Genomic DNA, 21,250 nt, shown 5'->3' with positions numbered 1-21,250 from the left:
CCTCCTCCTCACTGAGGCTGCCCTGACTCTCCGACGTACTCCCTGTCACAGAGCACAATGTTTATTTGGTGTGCTCCGTGCGCCGGTTAGAACGTGAACTCCGCGTGGGAAGGACGCGGTCTACTCTGTCCACTCTGTCAGTGTCTGCTGAACGGCGGTAAAAATGTTAAAACAGGAGTGGGATCTCAGCAGGCAGACGAGGGAGGGAGGGTATTTTAGGAACAATAGTTTGTGTGAGAAAACACGATTTGTTCTGGAAACTGGGGCTGCCAACAGAAAGAAGGACACACTTCCCAGGGGCTGACGAGTCCGGACTCGAGGAGACTGCTCCACAGTCTCCGATTCGAGGCGGCCTGGTCCCATTTCTTTGGAACCACCTTAGAAAGCTGCAGGAATGCTGAAATGTGCTTGACTTTTTTCTTCAAAAGAAAACACAAAAGGTTCCATCCTGTAAGACAGATCCCTCCTAATTCAGTTATCCAGAAGACGGTGGGGGAGGGGCGCCTGGGTGGTGCCCTCGGTTAAGTGTCCGACTCTTGGTTTCAGCTCAGGTCATGATCTCAGGGTCCTGGGATCGAGTCCCGTGTCGGGCTCCCTGCTCTGCTCAGCGTTTGCTGGAGGTTCACTCTCCTTCTCCCTCTGCACCACCCAGCCTGTCTCTCACCAGAAACCAGAACAAACAAAAAGGCAGTGAAGAAGTTTGGGAGAGTCTTCAATCTGTTGGAAATCCGTTCTTGACTTGCCAGGTTGTAGTTTGAGAAAATTCTGGCCTTTGCTTGGTGGGTGAGGAGGACAACAGAGCAGCCCGTTACCTAGAACCCGCGCCTTGCTTCGGCGCCATGTGGATTTGCAGTTGGAGGAGCTAGTTTTTCAGAATGCTTTGATTTGAGCCATTTTATGGCTTCCGTGTCCACAAAGAGTGACTGTCAGGGCGCCAGTGTCTCCGGGCGAGGAAACTCCCGTCCTTTCTCTTTGCTCAGTGAGCGGAAATAAAGGGCCCGTGGGAGTGCCGGGCTGCCGCGGGAGTGCCGGGCTGCCGCGGGAACCAGCCAGTCCCTGTTCCGAGCAGGTCAAGGGCCTTGCCTGCATTGAAGGCACTCGTGTGCGTGTGCCGTGGTGACGGGTCATTCTCTGGGGTCGCAGAGCGCGGGGCCAGCCGCCCGAGAGGGTGTGAACATGCAGCTCCTAGTCTGAACCCCACCAGGCTTCCGAGCTCCGCACACTGCTCGCAGGTGGGCGGTCACCCCCCCGCCGTGGCCCCCAGCGGAGCTGGCTGGCCCCGATGCCCTCGCCCTTACACGACTGCCCCAGAAGCTCAGCGTCCCACTCTCGAGTCTCATTGAAATTCGGGAGGCGACGGCGCGGCTTTGCCGCCCTTTTGTTTCTGCGTGAATAGCAGTTGCTGGAAACCAAGGCTGCTGACTCCCCGGAGACCAGGGCCGGAGCCTCTGGAGGTAAGCACGCCGGCCACACGGTGGGCGCCTTCGGGCTCTCGGCTTGGTGGGCACCTCGAGCGGGCGCGGGGCTGCTACTGTGGGTGCGGCCTGGGGGTGCGGGGGGCCCGCGTCCCAGAGGCACTGGCAGCCGCTCAGCACTGGGGCACTGGGGGCTGAAGGGGTCCTTGTCCTCTTCAGGTTCACGGCGTTTTCCTACGGACGATACTTCTTTTACTGAGAGCAGCTTCCTCTACCTCAACTCTTCAGAGCCGGCCGGAATCAACAATCGTTTTCTTGCTGGTGCGTCAGTGGCAGCCGAGGGGACCCGGGAGCCGCGGTCCCGTGGCCTCTAATGCCGGGGTCTGCGGCCCGAGCACCATGACGCGGGAGGAGCAGAGCAGGGAGGAGCTCAGCTACGACAGGACGCCCACCCTGGAGCGGGCACGGCCTGAGGCCGGGAGCTACGGCCCTGACGCCAAGCCCAGCGAGCTGCAGCTGGCCACGAGGCTGCCCCCGTGCCTCACCCACAAGACGTGGGTCCTCTCCGTGTTGATGGGGGTGAGTAGCTCCTCGTAGGCGAGTACCGTGTTCCCCTTGTTCCCAGGCTGCCGGACCCCATGCTCCCTTCACGGGGGGGCACACACGACCCTGGCCCAGACCCAGAGCCTCCACCTTGGCGACGTTTCCATCTCTCAGGCCTGCCATGAGGCCCGGGTGCCCCTCACAGCCGGGAAGCCCTTGGCCTTGTGCTCATTTCCCGGCTGTCCGTTTGGGCCCGTTTCGCAGAGAGCGCGGAATGGCGCTGGGCCCGGCCTCCGTGACTGGCCCTGAGTGTGGGACGCTGAGGCCCCTGGACCTGTACGTTTTGGGGTGAGCAAGCGTCCGGGGGAAGCCCCATGTCTTGCTCAAGATTCCGACAGACGCGTCTCCCTTCCCGCGCGGTCTGACCCTGCTGGGGAGAGAAGGGGAGGAGTCGGGTGCGGCGGGAGCCGGCGACCGCGCTGGCCGTCCAGGCCGGAGGACTCGCCGTCGCGTGGCCCGATGGCCCAGCGGGCCCTTCTCGCCCCCTGAGCCGTGCTGCTATTTTGCAGAGCTGTCTGCTTGTGACGTCGGGGTTTTCGCTCTATCTGGGGAACGTGTTTCCCTTGGAGATGGATTACTTACGCTGCGCGGCAGGCTCGGTAAGCACCGCTCCTCGGGCGCCCCGCCTGTGCTGGGCTTTGCGGCCGTCTGTCGGGAGTTGTTGGCTCTGAGATTGGCCTGTTGCTGTCACTTGCTCCCCTTGTGACTTTAGTTTCAAATAGAATTTGAGGCCTGTCTGAGGCTCTTGCCGCAGACTCCCGGGCAGGAAACGGCGCTTGGGTTTCTAAGAGCTGCACACCGCTTCGGGGGTCCCTTTGCTGGCAGGACGCCTGGCCTCTGCTCCCTTAGGACAAAGCTCCTTGAGAGAATTGGACTCTTTCCCTGCCGTTGTCTCTGGGGCCTTCTCGGTGGCCCTTTCTCACCACCGGAGTGGCCCTTGGGGGTCCCAGTGCTGTCTGGCCCAGATGCTCCCGGGCAGCACTGACCTAGGCTGGACATTTCAGCAAAGTCCTTGGGGGTACCCTTCCCCCTCAGAAGTGACAGGCTGGGGAGACGAGCCACGCTCCTGCCGGCTCCCCTCTGCCTTTGCAGGCTCTGTCCCCGAAGCTCGTGGGGTCTGCGGGGGCCCTGGTGTCCACAGGGGCGACACCTGGCACCATGGTGCCCAGGCTGGTGCCCTTCCCTCCACTGCCCCACTACCCCGACACCCCACGCTTGCCCTCTTCCTCGTCCTCCACTTCTGTGGGGACCAACTGTGGGGTCTCCGACAAGAACCTCCTCAGGGCTCTGGAACTCCTGAACATTTCCACTTCTTCACACGGAGATGAGTTTCCCTTCTGGGGTAATTCTCCAGCCAGGACAACCCTGAGCTCGTGCAGCTGGCAATGGCTGGCTCTGAGTGCGCTCAGCATGAAGAGCTTTCGTTTTCTGCCTCTTCTGTCCCTTCGGAAAAATGACAGTTTTTCCAGAATAAATTGTTTTCAAAGTTCTGAGGCCTTGCGCCACTGCCAGCACCTGTGCCTCCGACAGGCGGCCCTTGTTTGGCCGCCAGGTCTGGGGTCATTTGGAAGCGTGAGCCCTGCAGGGGATCGGCAGGGGTTGGCCATGGCTCACGGAGCTCGGGTTTCTTTGCAGTGTCTCCCCTCAGCAATCGTGAGCTTCGGGGTTTCCCGGAGGAACATCAGAGCGGTGAGTCCAGGCCTCGGTGCGGGCGCTGAGGGCGCGGCTCTGGGCTGTGCGGGAGCCTCCGAGGGCGGGACGTGCCAGGTGGGGGGTGGGAAAGGAGACCCAGGCCGCCTGCAGGGCTGACGGGCACCCACCCGTGTGTGCATCGGCGTATCCGTGTGCGTCTGTGTGCGTGTGTCTGTGTGTGTCTGCACACGTGTGGACAGGGGCGTCTACACTGCCGGCAGCCCCTGTGCCCCACACAACAGGGCTTCCTGTACCCTCCCCACGGCCTCGAGGGGCTGCAGTGTACCCTCCTAGGCTAGTTGTGTTCTTTTTAAATTTTTATTTTATTTATTTTAGCGGGAGAGAGCTAGAGAGTGCGTGTGCACGTGGGCGAGCAGCGGTGGGAGGGGCAGAGGGAGAGGGAGGCCTTCCGGCAGACGCGCACTGAGCACAGAGTCCAACGCGAGGCTCGAACCCAGGACAGTGAGATCAGGAGTCTGGCGCTCTACTGACTAAGCCACCCCATCGCCCTCGCCCCGGCTTGTCCTCCTGCGGCACATTCTGGGGATTTTTAGTGAATGACGTGGAATTTGGTGCAACGAGCCCATCTGTTTTTAGTTATGCCCCGAAGAGTGACCCCCGTCGTGCCTTCCAGATCCCCAACTTCCAGATCCTGTTTGTGTCCACGTTTGCCATCACCACGACCTGCTTGATCTGGTTTGGATGCAAACTGGTTGTGAAGCCCTCAGCCATAGACGTGAGTCCGGGTGGGGTGACGGGTCCTTCTGCTGCCGGAGGGGGGGCCCGGGGGGGGAGCCGGGGGCTCTGGTCCTGCTGAGTCTGGGCCTGAGAGGGGGCGGCCGCTGGGCTGCAGCGGTGCAGAAGCCACGTGGCCCGCGTGCCCGAGCCTTGGAGTCCGGCAAGGCTGGAGTTTTGTTTTTGCGTTCAAGAGTGGTCTTTTCTGCACTGTGGCGCTGGTTCCGTGGGTTTGTTGAGAGTCTCTTTTACAACGTTTTTCGTCAAATCTGTGATGCTGTTGATTCCAAGGTGCACTGCTGGTGTGTGTGCCGCTAAGAAAAGTGGCGAAAACTCCGCGTGTAAGCCGTGATGCCAGCAGAGTGTCCTACAAGAGAGGAATCCTCAGGGTTACCTCAAAAAGATAGATAAAAAAGCCTTGCTTTATGGGAAATGTTGAACTCCCTCTTTTCAAGGGCAGGAAGAGAGTGCGGTGGCCCCGAGGAAGTATTGGCCAGTCCTCCGGGGCAATCGCATGAACACTGTCCCATGGACCTGGCAGGGACACTCCTGTTGCCATTGTCTGCAGATGAGGGGGTTCCCATGACTTGACCTTAAACTCAGGCATGTAGCAAGGTTGCTGGGCGTGAAAATCAGCATACAATTGTACCAGCAACAGAACATTTTGGAAACTGTAATTCAAATACCAAAAGCATTTTAGGGAGTTAAATGTGGAGGTCCTGAGATGAGATCAGAAGGTTTGTGAGGCTGACTCGTAGGTGAACCAGGATGCCCTCGTTAGATCAGTCCTGCCAGGAGCACGTGCCACGCGGGGGCACCTTGCGACGGCAGCGGGACCTGGCACCGATCGTGATCATGGGCTAGGGATGGCAGCCCCTGGACAACAGCTGGGGACTCACCCCACAACCAGGCGTTCTTAAACAGCCATCCCAGAAGGCAAGGGAGTCCCCCCCACCCCACTTCTGGGCCAGCCCAGAGCAGCCCTGGACATGGAACACACTGGTGTTGCTGGAGCCCGACCAGGGCAGTCACGGGAGCTCCCGCTATAAGGGGGACCCCTCCCAGGGCATGTGGGGGCACTCCCACTGTGGGTCCGTGGGAGAGGGTCCTCACCGAGGAGGAAGGCACAGTGCCCCAGGCGGCTGGAGGCGGTCTCAGCCCTGCTGCCGTCACAGGAAGTCAGCGGAAGCCACAGGGAGGTACCATTCCCAGCAGCGCGTGGCCGGCCGGAAGCCACGGAAGGCAGAGGGGCCTGCCTCCCCCCACCAGGGTGACTCTCATGTTGTGTGGAAACTGTCTGGTGTCTGCGTATGTTCTGAGGAAGGACACACAGGGAGGAGACTCTGCCCCCCACCCTGGCAGGGCAGACCCTGGGGAAACACGTGTGCACCCGGCCAGGAACTGGGGCTCTGGCAGCCCTGGGGATGGTCCCCAGAACCCCGAACCGAAGCAGATCCTCAGTGTCCCTGGACAGTGCCCCCCGCAACACACACGGGGTAAAGCAAGGCGGAGAGCCCCATGCCGCCCAGCCCTCTCCTCCAGCGTGGCCCATGGCTGCAGCGCTGCCGGCCCTGGAGCTGGAGCTCTGGTCTCCACCCCACCTGGACCACCGTGCAGGAGTCCGGGGTAACCAGGCCTTGTGGGGGCTCCCGGCTCCTGAAGGCCGGGCCACAGTGCACCGGGAGTGCGGTCTGTGGCACCGAAGACACGTGGTTCTAATGCCCAAATCACCAGGGTCTGGGGCTGTGCATGCGCGTGTGCACACACACACACACACGCACACTTGCACACACAAGTGCACACTTGCACACGCGTACTTGCACACAAGTGTTCTGAGGAAGGACACACGGGGACATAGCTGCAGGTGGGACAGGCCATTTGGGGTTCCCACACGCCTCTCCCGGCCGGCCCTGGGCGAGCATGTCTGACGTCCCCACAGGGTGTGTGCAAGACAGCCCACCTGCCCCCGCCGTCCTCGTGCAGCCCCTGTGGGTCTGTGCGGCATCCCCGGGCGGTCCCGTCTCCCCGCACTCTTCAGGGTGGGTCCAGGGGGCTCAGCTTTCCTGCCCCCTGCCAGGAGCAGGCCCATGGGGACGCACTTCTGCAGGGTCTCCTACACCCGCATTGGGGCAGCCCGGCTCTCACACCCCTGCTCAGGGCTCAGGCTTCCCAGACCCCACGAGCTTCCCTGGTCTGCTGTGCTCGGGGAGGACCCCAGGGGCAGCCGCTCACGACTTCCCTCCCCCCGTCTCATCCCCGATGCTCCTGAGCTCCCTGACAGCTGCCTCGTGTCCCCCTTAGCAGCCGCCCCAGTAAAGCGCCGCCCCATCTGTTCCTGGGCCGCCCCGGGCGCCGCACATCATCCTCCCCTTCCGCAGTGCCGAGCCCTCGGGCTGCAAGGGTGCTTCAGAACAGGGTTACCGAGCCCCTTAGCAAGTGTCCTGGGATGCGTTGTGGTTACTTCAGGTTTATGGAATGACTTTGTGAGCAGTGGCCTCTTTGGTCTGTTAATCACCCCGTGCAGAGGCCTCCGTGGTCTCTCAATGGTTTCAAATCATCCTCTGGGTCCATCCTTAGGGCCTCAGTGTTTTGTGGATCTTGGGCGAGTAATCCCTACATCATTTACAGCTTTTGTTGCTAGTAGGGTATCTTATTTTTCAAATGACATTTTCAGATGGATTATTGGAGTACAGAGACAGGGGATTTAATTTTTTCTTTATTTGGAAATATTTTAAGACTCAAAATAATTTGAACAGATGGTAGGTAAGTTCCTTTGTGCCCGTGCCCAGCTTCCCCAAGCGACCCTGTCCCGTATCGACCAGGAGGTCGGCCCTTGCTGCTGGGTACTCATTTGGGTGAATGTTCACACTGTGCGGTTTTTATTTTTTATTTATTTTTATTTTTATTTTTTTAAGATTTTTCTTTATTTGACAGATCAGAAGTAGTCAGAGAGGCAGGCAGAGAGAGAGAGAGGGGGAAGCAGGCTCCCCGCCGAGCAGAGAGCCTGACGCGGGGCTCGATCCTAGGACCCTGAGATCATGACCTGAGCCGAAGGCAGAGGCTTTAACCCACTGAGCCACCCAGGCACCCAAATTTCTGTTTCTTCTTGTGCCAAAGTTTGGCTTTTATCTTTTTATCAAAAATTTCTCTATATCATGCAGTTTTTCAAAAATGAGCAGCACGTAATAGCCCCAACATTGCTCACTGCTTTATGTGTGTGATCTAGAACTTCTTTTTTTTAAGTGCAAGTTCTTTTAATTTTTAATTTTTAATTTTTAAATTTCTTTTTAGTGTTGCAGAATTCATTGTTTATGGACCACAGCCAGGGCTCCATGCAATCCGTGCCCTCTATAATACCCACCACCAGGCTCACCCAAACCCCCCACCCCCGCCCCTCCAAAACCCTCAGCTTGTTTCTCAGAGTCCACAGTCTCTTATGGTTCGTCTCCCCCTCCGATTTCCCCCAACTCACTTCTCCTCTCCGTCTCCCCATGTCCTCCGTGTTATTCCTTATGCCCCACAGTAAGTAAAACCATGTGATAATCACTCTGCTTGACTCATTTCACTCAGCATAATCTCCTCCAGTCCCGTCCATGTTGCTACAAAAGTTGGGCATTCGTCCTTTCTGATGGAGGCATCATACTCCATAGTGTATATGGACCACATCTTCCTTATCCATTCGTCCGTTGAAGGGCATCTTGGTTCTTTCCACAGTTTGGTGACTGTGGCCATTGCTGCTGTGAACACTGGGGTACAGATGGCCCCACGGGGAGGTGCACTTTTCACGACATCTGTATCTTTGGGGTAAATACCTGGTAGTGCAATTGCAGGGTCATAGGGAAGCTCTATTTTTAATTTCTTGAGGAATCTCCACACTGTTTTCCAGAGTGGCTGCACCAACGTGCATTCCCACCAACAGTGTAAGAGGGTTCCCCTTTCTCCACATCCTCTCCAACACTCGTTTATTGTCTTGTTAATTTTGGCCATTCTAACTGGTGTAAGGTGGTGTCTCACTGTGGTTTTGATTTGAGTCTCCCTGATGCCTAGTGATGAACATTTTTTCATGTGTCCGTTAGTCATTTGTATGTCTTCTTTGGAGAAGTGTCTGTTCATGTCTTCTGCCCATTTTTTGATGTGATTGTCTTGTGTGTGTTGAGTTTGAGGAGTTCTTTTTAGATCTTGGGTATCAGCCTTTGTCTGTTCTGTCATTTGCGAATAGCTTCTCCCGTTCCATGGGTTGCCTCTTTGTTTTGTTGACTGTTTCCTTTGCTGTGCAGAAGCTTTTGATTTTTCTTTTTAATTTAAATATTTTATTTATTTATTTGACAAACAGAGATCACAAGCAGGCAGAGAAGCAGGCAGAGAGAGAGGGAAGCAGGCTCCCCACCGAGCAGAGAGCCCGATGCGGGGCTTGATCCCAGGACCCTGCGATCATGACGTGAGCCGAAGGCAGAGGCTTTAACCCCCTGAGCCACCCAGGCACCTCTCAGAAGCTTTTGATCTTGGTGAAGATCCAAAAGTTCATTTTCACTTTCGTTTCCTTTGCCTTTGGAGACGTGTCTTGAAAGACATTGCTGTGGCCGATGTTGGAGAGGTCACTGCCTATGTTCTCCTCTAAGATTTTGATAGATTCCGGCCTCACATTGGGGCCTTTCATCCATTTTGAGTTTATCTCTGTGTGTGGTGTAAGAAAATGGTCGAGTTTCATTCTACAATACTGTCCAGTTGGACAGCCATGTGTAACTTCTTTTCATTTCAGAATTTCACGTGTCTTCCTCGTATCTGTCTTATGTATCCTTGCGAAGAACCAGCTCTTGCTTTGGTTTGTCTGTGCTTGCCGCACTCTCTTTCCCATGTGTCCGGGGCTGCTTCTGGGTGGGCCAGCAGGGGGTCGGAGCCCTGCACCCGTGGTGGGCTAGCAGCCGGGCCTGCTGGGGTGCGTCTGCCCTGTCTCCAAGCTCCGGCTTAGCAGCCTCCGATCTGACACGGAGCATTTCATCCTTGTTTGGTTCTAGGGATGTGCACGCCTCCCGTTTGCCTCTCCAGACCCGCTCCCCACGCAGCGCCTGCCTGCGTGGTGCCAGAGGCAGCACGCGTGCCCGTGCGGGATGGAGACGGGTTGTTAGCAAGTGGTTACTGTGTCCGTCCCCTGACTCTGAGCCCTGCGGGGTGCTGGGACGGGGGCTCGGTCCTCTCTCACGGCCACGTCCTTCCTGCCCTGGTCCTCACTGGTCGCTGCCGTACCGCTGGGTTTCCTCCAGTCCCTCCTCGTGGCTAACCCTGGGTTTCTCGTCAGGAACCTGATGATACAGACCCATGGGATTATTTTTTAAAACCTTCCATTTGTTGTTTTCTAATGTTATTTTTAGAGTCAGAATGTACAGCTTGTGTAGATTTTTTGGAATTTACCTAGGCTATTTTGTGGCTTGGTAGATGGTCAGTTTCTGTTAACATTCCACCAAATATATAAAAGAACAAATGTTGTCTGTTTTATTTTGCATGCAGGGTTCTGTAGATGAAACATACTAACTTCATCTGATTTTAAATGTGGTTTTATTATCACTCGGGGCTGCGGAGGCCTGCGACCAGGAGACAGCCACCCTAGCTCATCCCTCACAGCCCCAGGAAGGGGCGGGGGGCAGGCCATGCCCAGCCTGGGGGCTGCTGGGGGAAGCACGAGGAGGCAGAGCGGGAGGAGACGAGGGTGTCCGCGGGAAGGAACGGACAAGGCAGGGGAACAGGCCGAGGACTGGCTCGCGTGAATACCGTCCGCGGGCTCGGGGCTCCCCTGGCTGTGAGGCACCTGCCCTGGGGGGTGGGGGCGGGGGAGGGAGGCCCTGAGGCTGGGAGCCCCACAGAGAGGGTAGGCGACCAGGGCCCCGGGTCAGCCAGCTTGCATGCTTATCCTACAATGTAGTAACTAGGTTTTGTTTGTTTGTTTGTTTGTTTTTAGCATCTTGTTCTGTGACTGTTGTCAGAGACACAGGTTTTCTGTAGTCGCCGGCACAGTCACAACGTGGAACCGTCTCCTCCCCAAGGCCCCGGCCTCTTCCGGTCTTGGCATCCTGCACAGAGCTGTGTAAAGGCTCCCAGTTTTGCAATGAACTTCAGTTTTTGTATCTTTAAACACCCAGGAGGGGCAAACCACTAAGGAAGGGCTAGCTCGGGGGTCGCCAAATCCAGGCCTGGAGCTAAGAATGGTTTCGAGAGACAGAGTCAGAGTCCGAGGGGGTGTGTGGCCCCTGTGCCTAGCATCTGGCCTTCCTCGGGGAGGCTGCCCGTGGGGTTGTCTGCGGTTATGGAAATCAAGTGAAGAGTCGTCTCTTTTGGCAGATAAATTTCAATCTGATTCTGCTCCTCCTGCTGGAGATCTTCATGGCGGCCACAGTGATCATCTCAGCACGGTCCAGCGAGGCGCCCCGTAAGCAGAAGGTGGGTCCGGCCCCGGGCTGCGCAGGACCCCAGCTGGCGCCCCGGAGCACAGGTCGGCGGGACGGAAGCCTGCCCCTGGGCGCCCCACACAGCCCTGCGTCTCCAGGGAGTCTGGAGGCTCAGGGCTGCAGGGAACACAGTGGAAGGTGCGATGCGACCTCCCGCCTCCGTGTGGTTCTGGTCCAGGCCAAACGTGTTTTTCCTCTCAGGGTCCCATGCCGGATGGCACCAACATGCTGTACGAAGTGGCCTTTCCTGCCCGGGTCCTGAAGTCCTATTCGGTGAGATGAACTTCCCTTTCTGCCCGAGGATTGATTTACGTGGGGAGGGTCATGTGACACAGAGTCCTGAGTGCTCCCCTGTTCTCTGGGGTGGTCCTCAGGTTCACCCACTTCCTCTCACAAGGATCCTGGTTGGAAGCAGGTGACGTGGCCACCCTCTCTGGTCACCTGTTTCCGACTTGGGTGTTTCCCACTTGTTCTGAGAACCCCCCGTTCTGAGTGTGGCCTTCCCCGTTTCTGTAGCTCCCCGCCGCGGTGTCTGGAGCTTGTGTCCCTGGACACGTGCAGGTTTCCTTCTGTCATCACTTAGCAAGTCCCCCGCCAGCACTCGCCATAAAGCCTGTGCTGACCGGGTCAGTGGCCCGGCTCTCCCGCCATCGGCCCTGTGGGCTGTGCCCTTTTGCCCCGATGTTCAGCCCCACTTGTGTTTGGGGGTGCTTCTGGCACTGTGTGGGACTGCCGTCCTCTCCGTGGCCTCGTGGACGCCGTCGCTCGTGGGCAGCCGCGTCGCCATGTGGCCACGTGTGCCGAGTTTTGTCGCCTCTCAGTTTTCTCGCTGCTCTGCCTGCCGGGCCTGCCCCGCCGGCCTTGGACGGGTGGGAGTGTCGTCCTTTCTTCTGCTTTTTTCCTTTTCCCGCCAGTTTTCAGTTGGAAACTATGCATTTTCCCATGTTCTCTTAGAGGTTGTCCTCAGCATTTCCACCTATTGGCTCCTTTGCCCTGAGCTCTTAGAGCAGTCGCACCCCAGCCCGCCGGCGGCACGCAAGACGCTTTCCCTGGGTGACCCCGCCTGTGTGCTCTGCCCCCCCAGGTCATCGAGGTGATTGCTGGCGTCTCTGCTGTCCTGGGCGGTGTCATTGCTCTGAACGTGGACGACGCTGTCTCGGGGCCGCACCTCTCAGTGACGTTCTTTTGGATCTTAGTGGCCGTGAGTACCTCTGGTGGCCTCATGGTCTGATGAGCAAGTCTGTCGTCACTGACAGCAGGGGACGTTGCTCGTGTCGAACAGAAGTGCCCAGCGTCTCCCCTCTGCAGCCACAGGCGGCCTTGGCAGGTGTGGGCTCCTCACTGCCGTGTGGAATGGTTAAGACCGACCCCTGCGTGCCCTGTGCTCCCAGATGTGGTCATCCCGGGGCTGCTTTGCCTCGTCCCTGGGTCGCATGGGGCGCCTGCAGGAGGGCTGGTTTGTCCCACCTGCTGTCCAGGGCCATCCCGTCTGAGTGGACAGGACACAGGGAGCATCCCTGGCCTCGTCCTCCTGCTCTCCTGGAGGTGCTGCCTGCCAGCTTGTGAATTCAGCCACAGGAAGGGGGTACTGGTGTCTCTCTGGAGTCCTGCTGCCTCCCAGGGCTCAGAGCAACCCCGTGGGCGCCTGTGCCCAGCCTGGCCGAGCCCTGGGAATGATGGCCAAGGGCCCTCCCAAGGACTGGAGCCTGGGGAGAGGGAGCACGTGGGGAGGACGGTGTGGCCGTCATCCCCAGACCAGCCTCCCTGGGCCTCTCTCTCTGCAGGTGCCCCCTACGCCCCCAGATGTGGAATGTGGAGAGGAAAGGATCACGGGTGGTCCCTGGTAGGGAGGGGTGGTCTGGGAACAGTAGGAGAGGCCAAGGTCATAGACCAGGCCAGAGTCTAGGGCTTGGGGCCTGACTGGGAGCCTGTTCCTGTGGCGTCCCCGGGCCAGTGGTGTGTGTGTGTGTGTGTGTGTGTGTGTGTGTGCGCGCGCGCGCGCGAACAGCTCCCCGCCACAGGCCAGTTTCCTGCTGTCCAGGGCCTGGGGCTGGAGGAACCACCCAGCAAACCTGAGCCCTGCTCCGGCATGCTGGGGCCACTGCGTTTCTTCCTAAGCGACTTCTCCGCGTCCTGAGGTCCCCCTCTGCTTCCGACCAGAGAGCTTGCTGGAGCACATTCACCCCAGGCTCCGGGCCAGCCCCATTCGCCCCTGCAGCCATGCGCACACCCCTGTGGAGACCGGCCGTCCGAGGGCTGCTCCTCCCTGTCCTCCTGCTGTAGAGCCTGCTGTGTCCCGCTCACCCTCAAGCCAGAGCCCTAAGCCAGTGCAGACGCCATCCCAGTGTCCAGGGGTCCGAGCCGTGCCCACCCAGGGCGTGGGTGTGTCCCTCCCCGTGTGGGTGTGTGGCTAACCAGCACCTGCACACACTTGGGTCCAAGGGCTCAGTCGGCTCAGCAGGCCCAGCCCTGCTCTCCTTGGGAAGGACGTGTCCTCCTGCTTCCCTCCCCCTCCTGGACTGTGTGACCCAGATGGCGTTAGAGTAAATCCATCCATTCAGTAAGATGAAGCAGACCTGTGTCACCGAAGGGGAAGGGGACCTCCGCCGTGGAGCAGTCAGTGCGGCGGGTGGTCCTGGGGGCCTCTGAGTCCACCCGGCTGAGGCCAGCCTGCAGCGAGCCGGTGCGCTCTTCAGAAATGCCCACGTCTGACCGTGGAGGGCGAGGGTCTCTGGTCAGCGCAAAGCAGGGTCACGGAGATGGCGGGATGTTACTGGGCAATGGGGCGGATGTGGACGCAGCAGTGCTGTTGAACCCGTGGGAGCGCTGCATGGTGGGTGCCAGCGGAGCGCGGTCCCCGAGGACATCTCTGCGTCAACAGGCTTGCACACAGCTGCCGGGGGCCAGGCAGCCCGGCTCGGCCGACGGAGTAACCCTGGGGGGGCTCCCCCAGCTCCTCCACAGCCTTGCAGAGCCGCCCCTCTCCTGTCCGTCCCAGCCCCAGCCCGCCGGCCCCCGAAACAGGAGCGCGCAGGGAGCAGTTGTCCCCACCAGCCCCTCTGAGGCCGTGTTCTCTCTCCTCCTAGTGTTTCCCCAGTGCTATCGCCAGTCACGTCACCGCGGAGTGCCCCAGCAGGTGTCTGGTAAGTGCGGCCCCGCCTGGCCCCTTCCCTAGCTCTCCCCCATGGCGGCAGCAGCAGGAACCGGGTGGCGGGGTGGGCAGGGAGGCTTGGCGGGTGCTGTTTGGAGGGTGGGACTATCTGCGGAAATGTGGAGGGTCCCGAGACAGTCCTGGGACTCGGCGGGGCAGACGCCGGCCTGCCAGCCTCAGCCTGCGTCCTGCGTCTTGTCCCGTGACCCGCTGTCGGACAGCGACAGACACTCAGTTTGGGCCCCAACTCCCCGCACTCATACTTTGAGCCCCGTGTGCCTGGCGGCCCGGCCCAGCCGGCGGCACAGTCTGCGCACCACTGCGAGAGGCCAGCTGCGCGTGTGTCCCTCTCCCAACAGAGTGGGTCGTTGTGAGGAAGCTGGGGGGACTTGGAGTTCACGGGAGACCAAGCTCAGACCCTAGCAGGAGCCTCGGGCGGAGTGCAGACGCCAGTGTCCGCCTGCGCCTGTGCCGGCTGTGGCTCCCGGGCCCGCTGGCCCGGCCGAGCCGAGCGCCCATCTTCTCCTGCAGGTGGAGATGCTGATCGCCATCTGCAGCCTTACTTCCCCGCTGCTGTTCACCGCCTCTGGGTACCTGTCGTTCAGCATCATGAGAATCCTGGAGATCTTCAAAGACTACCCGCCCGCCGTGGAGGTATGTGCTCCTTTCGCTCGGAACCCCGTGTGGACGTGGCCTTGCTGCCCCGTGGGCTGTGCGGGAGGGTCTCCCAGGACAGGAGGCCTGGCCAAGCGTCAGCCTGCTGGAGCTGCTCCCACATGTGGCCTGAGCAGCCCTGGACTCGCTTCTGTGGGACAGCCAGGTGTCCATGCTCCTGCTCGGATGCCCGGGCCGCCCCAGCCCTGCTCCGCGCAGGTTGCTGTTTCAAAGTTTAGGCCGTTCTGTCTGGTGTCGCAGTGCACCCGGACACCCCTTCTTCACGGCTCTCTTGGAGATTCTCGGCCCTTGCTGCTCCCGTGACCGCGGTAGAACCCGCTCTCCGTGTGGGTGTGTGACATGCTTGTTGGAATTCCATTTCATCTCTAGACAAATTTGAGGAGAATTGAGGGCCTTTCCACAAACATGCGGACTTTCCCAGTCCCTCCGTGGGCTCAGACACACGGCCCCAGGCTTGTTGCTGAGGTAACTCGGCTTGTTGCCGGTGCGTGTGCTGTTTGTTCCCAGGAGTCTGTCATGAGAAATTTCAGACACACAGACAGACGGAAAGACTCCTGAGCACCAAGATCCCCAGCAGCTGCATGCCGTTTGCACACGTGTGTTCACACGACGGCTGGGAGCACACACGCAGGCATGTCGTTTTTCAGAAGCATCTGAAGGGACTGGCCAGGGTCTGACAGCGGGACCTTCCCCGCGAGGACTTCGGCATTTCCGGAAGGACTTCCTCCTACACGCCCACAGCCCCACATGGCAGTCACGGGCCTGAAATCACGCAGTGTGGCCTTCGGGCAGTGCACACAGACCAGCCCGAGGGCGTGCCTCCCAGGGGAAGCTTCTGGAGCGGGACTGGCTGAGTCTGTCATCAGTGGTCCCCGCCTCTGCCCCCGCACACTGACTCTTGGAGTCCAGGCTAAGTGTCTGGAAGAAGTTCGCGCGTGTGGGTCCGTTTCCTGGGATGCCGGTGGGAGCAGGGTCCGGGGCATGTGCGGTCACCTCCGCCTGGCTCGGCAGCAGCTGCCAAAGCGCTCGGGCTGGGGCTGGGGTCGGGGCCTCTCGAGGGTCGGAAACAACCATGACCAAGTGTGAGCCTGCGGACACGGGTCCCAGCACCTGGCGCAGGCCCTGGCGGCCGGCCTCGCCCGAGCCATTGTTCTACATGGAGGGGTGAGGAAGGGTGACGGACGCCTGGGTCTTGTGTCCATGGCTCCGACGAGCTGGTATGCAGCGTGACGCGCGCTGTGACAGGTAGTGCCCTTCCCTTCCAAGCGCCACCGCGGACTCACGGCTTTCGTCCTCTACGCGCTGCTGGGCCCGAGGTGGCCCAGCCAAGGCTGGAGGGAGCACCCGTTCCTCCACAGCCTGGCACTGGGGCTTGTCACTGGATTTGCCACGCAGGGGAGGCCGTGCGCTGGTGTGGCTGCCGTGGGCTTCTCTCTGGACACACGTGGCCTTGGACTGTGTGTGACGGTGCTTTGCGTCTGTGTCTTGCCCACTTCCCGGGGGTCTTGCGCTCAACCGGTATTTGGGAGACCGGCGCTGTCTGCACTGGGTCCAGACACTGGCCCCCAACCAGCAGCTGTGACTTCTGTCCTGAGGACATCTCTGTTTATGCTGTTAAGTTGGTCAGTCTTTTCCTTTGCTGTTTCTGGAGTTTCCATCGCTGTGAGAAAGGCTGGTGCTTGCATCTGGCAGGAGCTGACCTGGAGCACGAGGCTGTGAGACGCCGGGGACTGGAACGTCTCCCTTCCCTGCCCTTCGGGGGCACGCGGCCCTGCTCGCAGCGGAGCTCCCGACCCTACCGGCCTGTTTCTGCGCCCGCCACTCTCACACGTAGCCAGTGCCGCGGGGTGCCGGTCCTGGAAGTTTGCCGACCGGCTTCACGTTTGACCCAGCCTTTTGCCTGCTTAGCTGTCACCGCTTCTCAGTGTCCCCTGAGTTGTGTGTTTGTTTTCCTGTGTGGGTTTTAAAATCAAGCTGCTTGGCTCCAAAAGCACTTTTTTTTTTTTTTTTAAACTGGGCTGTGGATAGATTTGTACGTTAACTTGAGAAGCAGTGTTTCCCCAGTGACACTGTGCAGAGCTGGGGTTTTGTGTCTCTGCCGAAGGTCGCCTGGGCTGGGAGGGCCGGGGGCGCCCCAGGATCCTTTGCTCACCAAGGCTCCCTCTGCCTCCCGTCCCCCTGCTGGTGCCAGGCGCTCCTCAGAAGCCTTTTTTCCAGCAGTCGCCAGGCTCAGCTCCTCAGCTCCGGGGGAAGGTGGATGCGTTCGTGGGCCGTGACCCGGGCGTCCCAGGGCGGCTTCCACACAGCTGGGGGCTCCACCCCTCGGGGACGCCCTCTGTGTCTTCACATGGGGCTCTATGGGCGGTGGTGTCAGGGCACTGGAGACTAGGTGGGGAGCCCCCGGGCCATCTTCGTGTCCTCTGTCAAACCCAGGGCTGCAGAGCCTCCTGTTGGTGAGACAGAAATCCTTGTGCAGAAGGGCTGGTACCTGGATTGAGTCACAGTAGCTCAGCTGCGTCCTCAGCCTGGGGCCCAGGCACTGCCTGCCAGACGGCCTCCCTTGGCCGGCGGAAGCAGTCTGTCCCACGCAGGCCGCAGGCCAGGGAGCCCAGGAGCCCTGGCGGGCTACGCCGCTCACCACCCTGTTCCCCGCAGCGATCCTACGACGTGTTGCTGCTGCTGCTGCTGCTGGCGCTGCTGCTCCAGGCCAGCCTCAACACGGGGACCGTCATGCAGTGCGTGCGCTTCAAGCTGGCCGCGTCCTGGGACACGGTGCAGGCCGGCCTGCCGGAGCGCCCTGCGGGGGAGGTGAGCGGCCGTGGGGACCGTCCCGGCTGGTGGGGCGGCTCAGTGCTCACATCTGTTCCTGAAAAGGTGTTGTGCACCGAGCTCACGCAGACACGGACAGGAAGTTGCTCAGGACCCACGCAGGTCGTGGGGGTCCTACCCCGGCTCCTCTCGGGAGCAGCCACCCACCCCGACAGGTGTGGTGTCAGTGACCTCGGCCGGCAGGCTCTGGAGGTTGATGCCAGCCCCTCCGCCCAGCTCGAGGCCCTCATGGCTGGCAGGCTGCGGGTCAGTGCGCTCCCCGTGAGGTGTTCATGCTGTGGACTGGCCTTTGTGCCTGCCCGAGCTCCCGCCGTGGGCCCCGCTCAGCGAACCGGGCCCTCCGTCTTGCCCTGTGCTCTCTCTCACTGAGATCCACGGCCATTTCCTCTCCTGCTTTTTATCTGTGAGGGCTGGTCTCCCGCACGGACGGGTCGGCGTTGCCCCCAGGACCTACCAGAGACCCACCTTGTCTGGGTGGGGCACCTCTGTGTTGACTGCTGAGTTAGCGCTCCCAGCAGTTTCCAAAACAGCAGGTGCAGAGGCCCAGGGGCCTGTTCCCGTCTGCTGACCTTGGCCTCAAGTATTCTCCTCAGGCCCCTTCTCTGCAGGGGTGCTGGCCCCCTCCCCTCAGGAAGAGTTTGGAGGCCCTCACCCACCCTGTTGATTCCTGCACTTTGGTGTCTGTTTATTGGGTGCCTGCTGTATGCAGATGCTTGTGCTGCAGGTGCTGGATGTCTGTGGGGCAGACGCCCGAGTGGCCTCCCCCCCCCCCCCGCCCAGCTGTGTACCTGGGAGAGGGGGATGTGGGAGGTGGAGGGGCGGGGGTGTCCATGGCCTCCCCACCCCCGGGGTCCTGTGCGGTTTCCTGTGTTGCCACAGATGAGAGCAGCTCTCCAGTGAACAGCTTTCCAGCCTGCCTGCTGCCGCGGGGGTGCGGGCGCAGGGGAAGTAACACTCTGCCTGTTTGGCCACAGGTGTCCAGAAGCCCCCTGAAGGAGTTCGACAAGGAGAAAGCCTGGCGGGCCGTCGTGGTGCAGATGGCCCAGTGAGCACGGGCTGGGGAGACCGAGGCAGGAGCCTGGCTCGTGGTCCTCCAGCGACCACTGCGCAGCCAGGCCCGGCGGCAAGGTGGAGTTTTCATTTCTTAGAGTAGTTTAATTCTGCTTATTGGTCTGTAGGTTCCTGGCCCTGAGGCGCCCCCCTCGTGAGCAGTGGGGCCTGCAGGCGAGCCCGGGCCCCTGCGGAGCCAGGCCCTCCAGGGCTGATACATAGGCTGGGACGTGTGGCCAGCCCCCGTCTGCTCCTCCGGCTCCGGGCTGGTGTCCCTGGCCTGCTCGTGTTGAGCAGACACACACGGCCCCACGTGAGTCTAACGGGGTTTCTCTTCTGAGACGGGTGTGGACCAGGGCCCGGCCTGCCAGTGTGGTTCCTGATGAAAGCACAGCTGCGTGTCCCCGTCGCCTCTCACGAGTCAGGGTAGGCCCTTGTCCCCAGGGCCATGGGCGCACGGCTGCTGTCCCTCTGTGAAGCGTATGTGCCCCAGTGTCTGCCTTCTCTCTGCTCGCCCCGGTCGTGGCAGAAGGACCCTGCCTGCTCCGTGGCGCTGGTGTCTGTGTCACACCGGGGGCGCAGAGGTCTGCGCCAGCGGTGCTGGTCTGCCCTTGGCCAGGGGCCCTCCAGCTCCTGAGCCGTTGGTCAGCACCCACACAGAGCGTGACCCGGGCCACATCACAGCTCAGCATTCTTCGGGGTGGGGCCATGTCCAAGGCTTTGCAAACTTGGGGCCCATTTCCTGGTCTCACTGGCCTTGCCGAGGCAGGTGGGTCCCCTCCCGTCATGGTTTCTGCCTCCACTCCCGTTACCAAGCTCACAATGCCGGACGGACGCCCCTGGAACCCTCCGCGGGGCTCGCGGCCACGCAGCCTCCAGCCAGTCTTTCTTAACCCCACTCACCTGAGGTCAGGCCCAGGCTGGGGGTCTCCTCCGTCTGTCCCTGTCCCTTTGCCTGAGACAGTGTGGTGTGAGAAGAACATCTGCTTCAGTTAAAGTCATGTCCCCAAACTAGCCCGTGCCATCTCCTTGTCCTGGGAGTATTCCCGGGATTTCTGGAAACGCAGTGCTCTTCCCCCAGTTGACTGCGCTGATAAACCGCAGGGAGCTGGGAGCAGCTCTGCAAGTGTCCCAGCAGCTGTCCTGGGGCCCGCGCTTTCATTCCCAAGGCAGCCACCTCTGCCTCCCATGGAAGGAGTGGGGCGGCCCTCGGCTCTGGGGCAGGTGCTAAGGTTTGCTCCTTGCTGAGTTGAGGTCCTCTACCGTGGCTCCTTAGTGAGGATTGTCTGGAGCTGGCCGAGTGTGGCCCTGGGGGGTGGATTCCAGGATCCTCCCTGGTTTCTCATTTCCGAGCCCAAGGGACTGGCCGCCTGCATTCAGAGCCTCCAGCATGGCCCGGGTCGCTTTCAAACAGGACGAAAGCCGGTGAGACACGGGAGAGGTGGACTGTCTTCTGAATGCCACCGATGGCTCTCTCCTGCACGGGCACACACCCAGCTCCGTGCACGCGTGCGCACAGGTCCCCCAGCCACAGTCCCCCTCCCCTCCCCTTCCTGTGGCGTTCAGGCCAGGAGGCCAAGGGGCTCTGCTAGGAGCCTGGGACAAAGTCAGCACAGTCCATGCTGATGTTGTCCTGGGGACAGAGAATCTGAGTCTCCAAGCCGGAATTAGACACCTGGGGGCTTAGCACTGGCTTGAACTTTATTTCGGAGAGAGCTTGAGGAACAGAGGCTAATGGGGTTTTAGAAATTTATAATTGTTTTCATTTGCGTCTGATGTAGTTCAGTATCTCTTGCGCAATAAATGCTAACATGTAAACGTGGCCTTTTTCATTTTGGGTCTCTCAGGGATCACTTTGCCCAGGTTCTGAGAAAAATGAGAGTTAAAGCATAGGAGGGCTGGTGGAGGTGAAACCACTCCTTGTTTTGTGATTTTTGTGAGGCCACGCGGAGGTGGGGACTGGCGAGCTCCTGCGGCTTGTTAGTGAAGACTGGAAAGGGGCACAAAGACCCCTTCCTGCCTACAGGCACTGCCCACCCACACTGCCACAGCGAATGCAGAGTGGAGCCTCACTTGTAGGCCATCTTGGGAAGTTAAGTGCAAAATAAAGATGATTTTAAACCAAATAAAGATAATAGGTAGGTTTCAGAAATTTACTCGGAGCAGTAGGGTAGGTGGGTCTTTCTTACTCACTCCTGTCCACAAAGAGCCTCGGGGAGGAAGGAGGTGGAGAAGGGCTGGTGTGGGACACTGGGTGCAGCTGGAACGGGGGGGGGGGGCATGAATGACCCTGGGGACACAAAGTCCCCCTCGGGTTCTTCCCCGGGACGGGAAAGCTGCCCTGCTGGCAGCGATTGCCCACAGCCCACGTGGGGACACCCGGTGTGCAGCCCCCTGCCTGGCATCGCCACCCCAGGGACTGTCTCGGTCTCTGCTCCCCCGGCCCGGCCGTTGTGGGGCACCGGGAGTGAGGGTCTGAGAGGGGCGTGGGGTGGGGTCAGGGGCCGGTTGTGACTCTCGCTCTTTGTGACTTGGGGGCCTCTGACCGCCAGGGAGGGTCTTTATGACCAACAGCCCTGCGCCTGATGGGGCTTCGTGACCCCGAGCCGGAGCGGTGCGCCCCGTCTTTCCCCGAGGATGCCATGGCCCGGCGCCCCGGC

The 21,250-nt window shown here is 60.2% G+C and overlaps 1 protein-coding gene across 2 annotated transcripts; it reads left to right on the top strand.

The window, feature by feature from the left end:
• Positions 1-1,089: 1,089 nt before the first annotated feature.
• MLC1 (modulator of VRAC current 1) lies at positions 1,090-20,414 on the top strand. 2 transcript variants are annotated; one of them, XM_059187337.1, is made up of 12 exons: positions 1,090-1,454; positions 1,635-1,994; positions 2,528-2,617; positions 3,654-3,707; positions 4,345-4,446; positions 10,779-10,877; positions 11,087-11,158; positions 11,970-12,086; positions 13,972-14,028; positions 14,568-14,690; positions 17,367-17,519; positions 18,515-20,414. In XM_059187337.1, exons 2-12 carry the CDS (start codon positions 1,815-1,817, stop codon positions 18,587-18,589), a joined length of 1,122 nt encoding a protein of 373 aa, XP_059043320.1. In that variant the 5' UTR covers positions 1,090-1,454; positions 1,635-1,814; the 3' UTR covers positions 18,590-20,414. The 2 variants fall into 2 exon arrangements, with proteins under 2 accessions (XP_059043320.1, XP_059043321.1); XM_059187338.1 differs by lacking the exon at positions 1,090-1,454 and adding an exon at positions 1,482-1,500.
• Positions 20,415-21,250: the final 836 nt, after the last annotated feature.

This window comes from Mustela lutreola, chromosome 8, assembly GCF_030435805.1.
Source record: "Mustela lutreola isolate mMusLut2 chromosome 8, mMusLut2.pri, whole genome shotgun sequence".
Classification (NCBI taxonomy): Eukaryota; Metazoa; Chordata; class Mammalia; order Carnivora; family Mustelidae; genus Mustela; species Mustela lutreola.
Note: the sequence above shows the minus strand (reverse complement) of the source record. Positions and strands in the feature narration are given on the sequence as shown.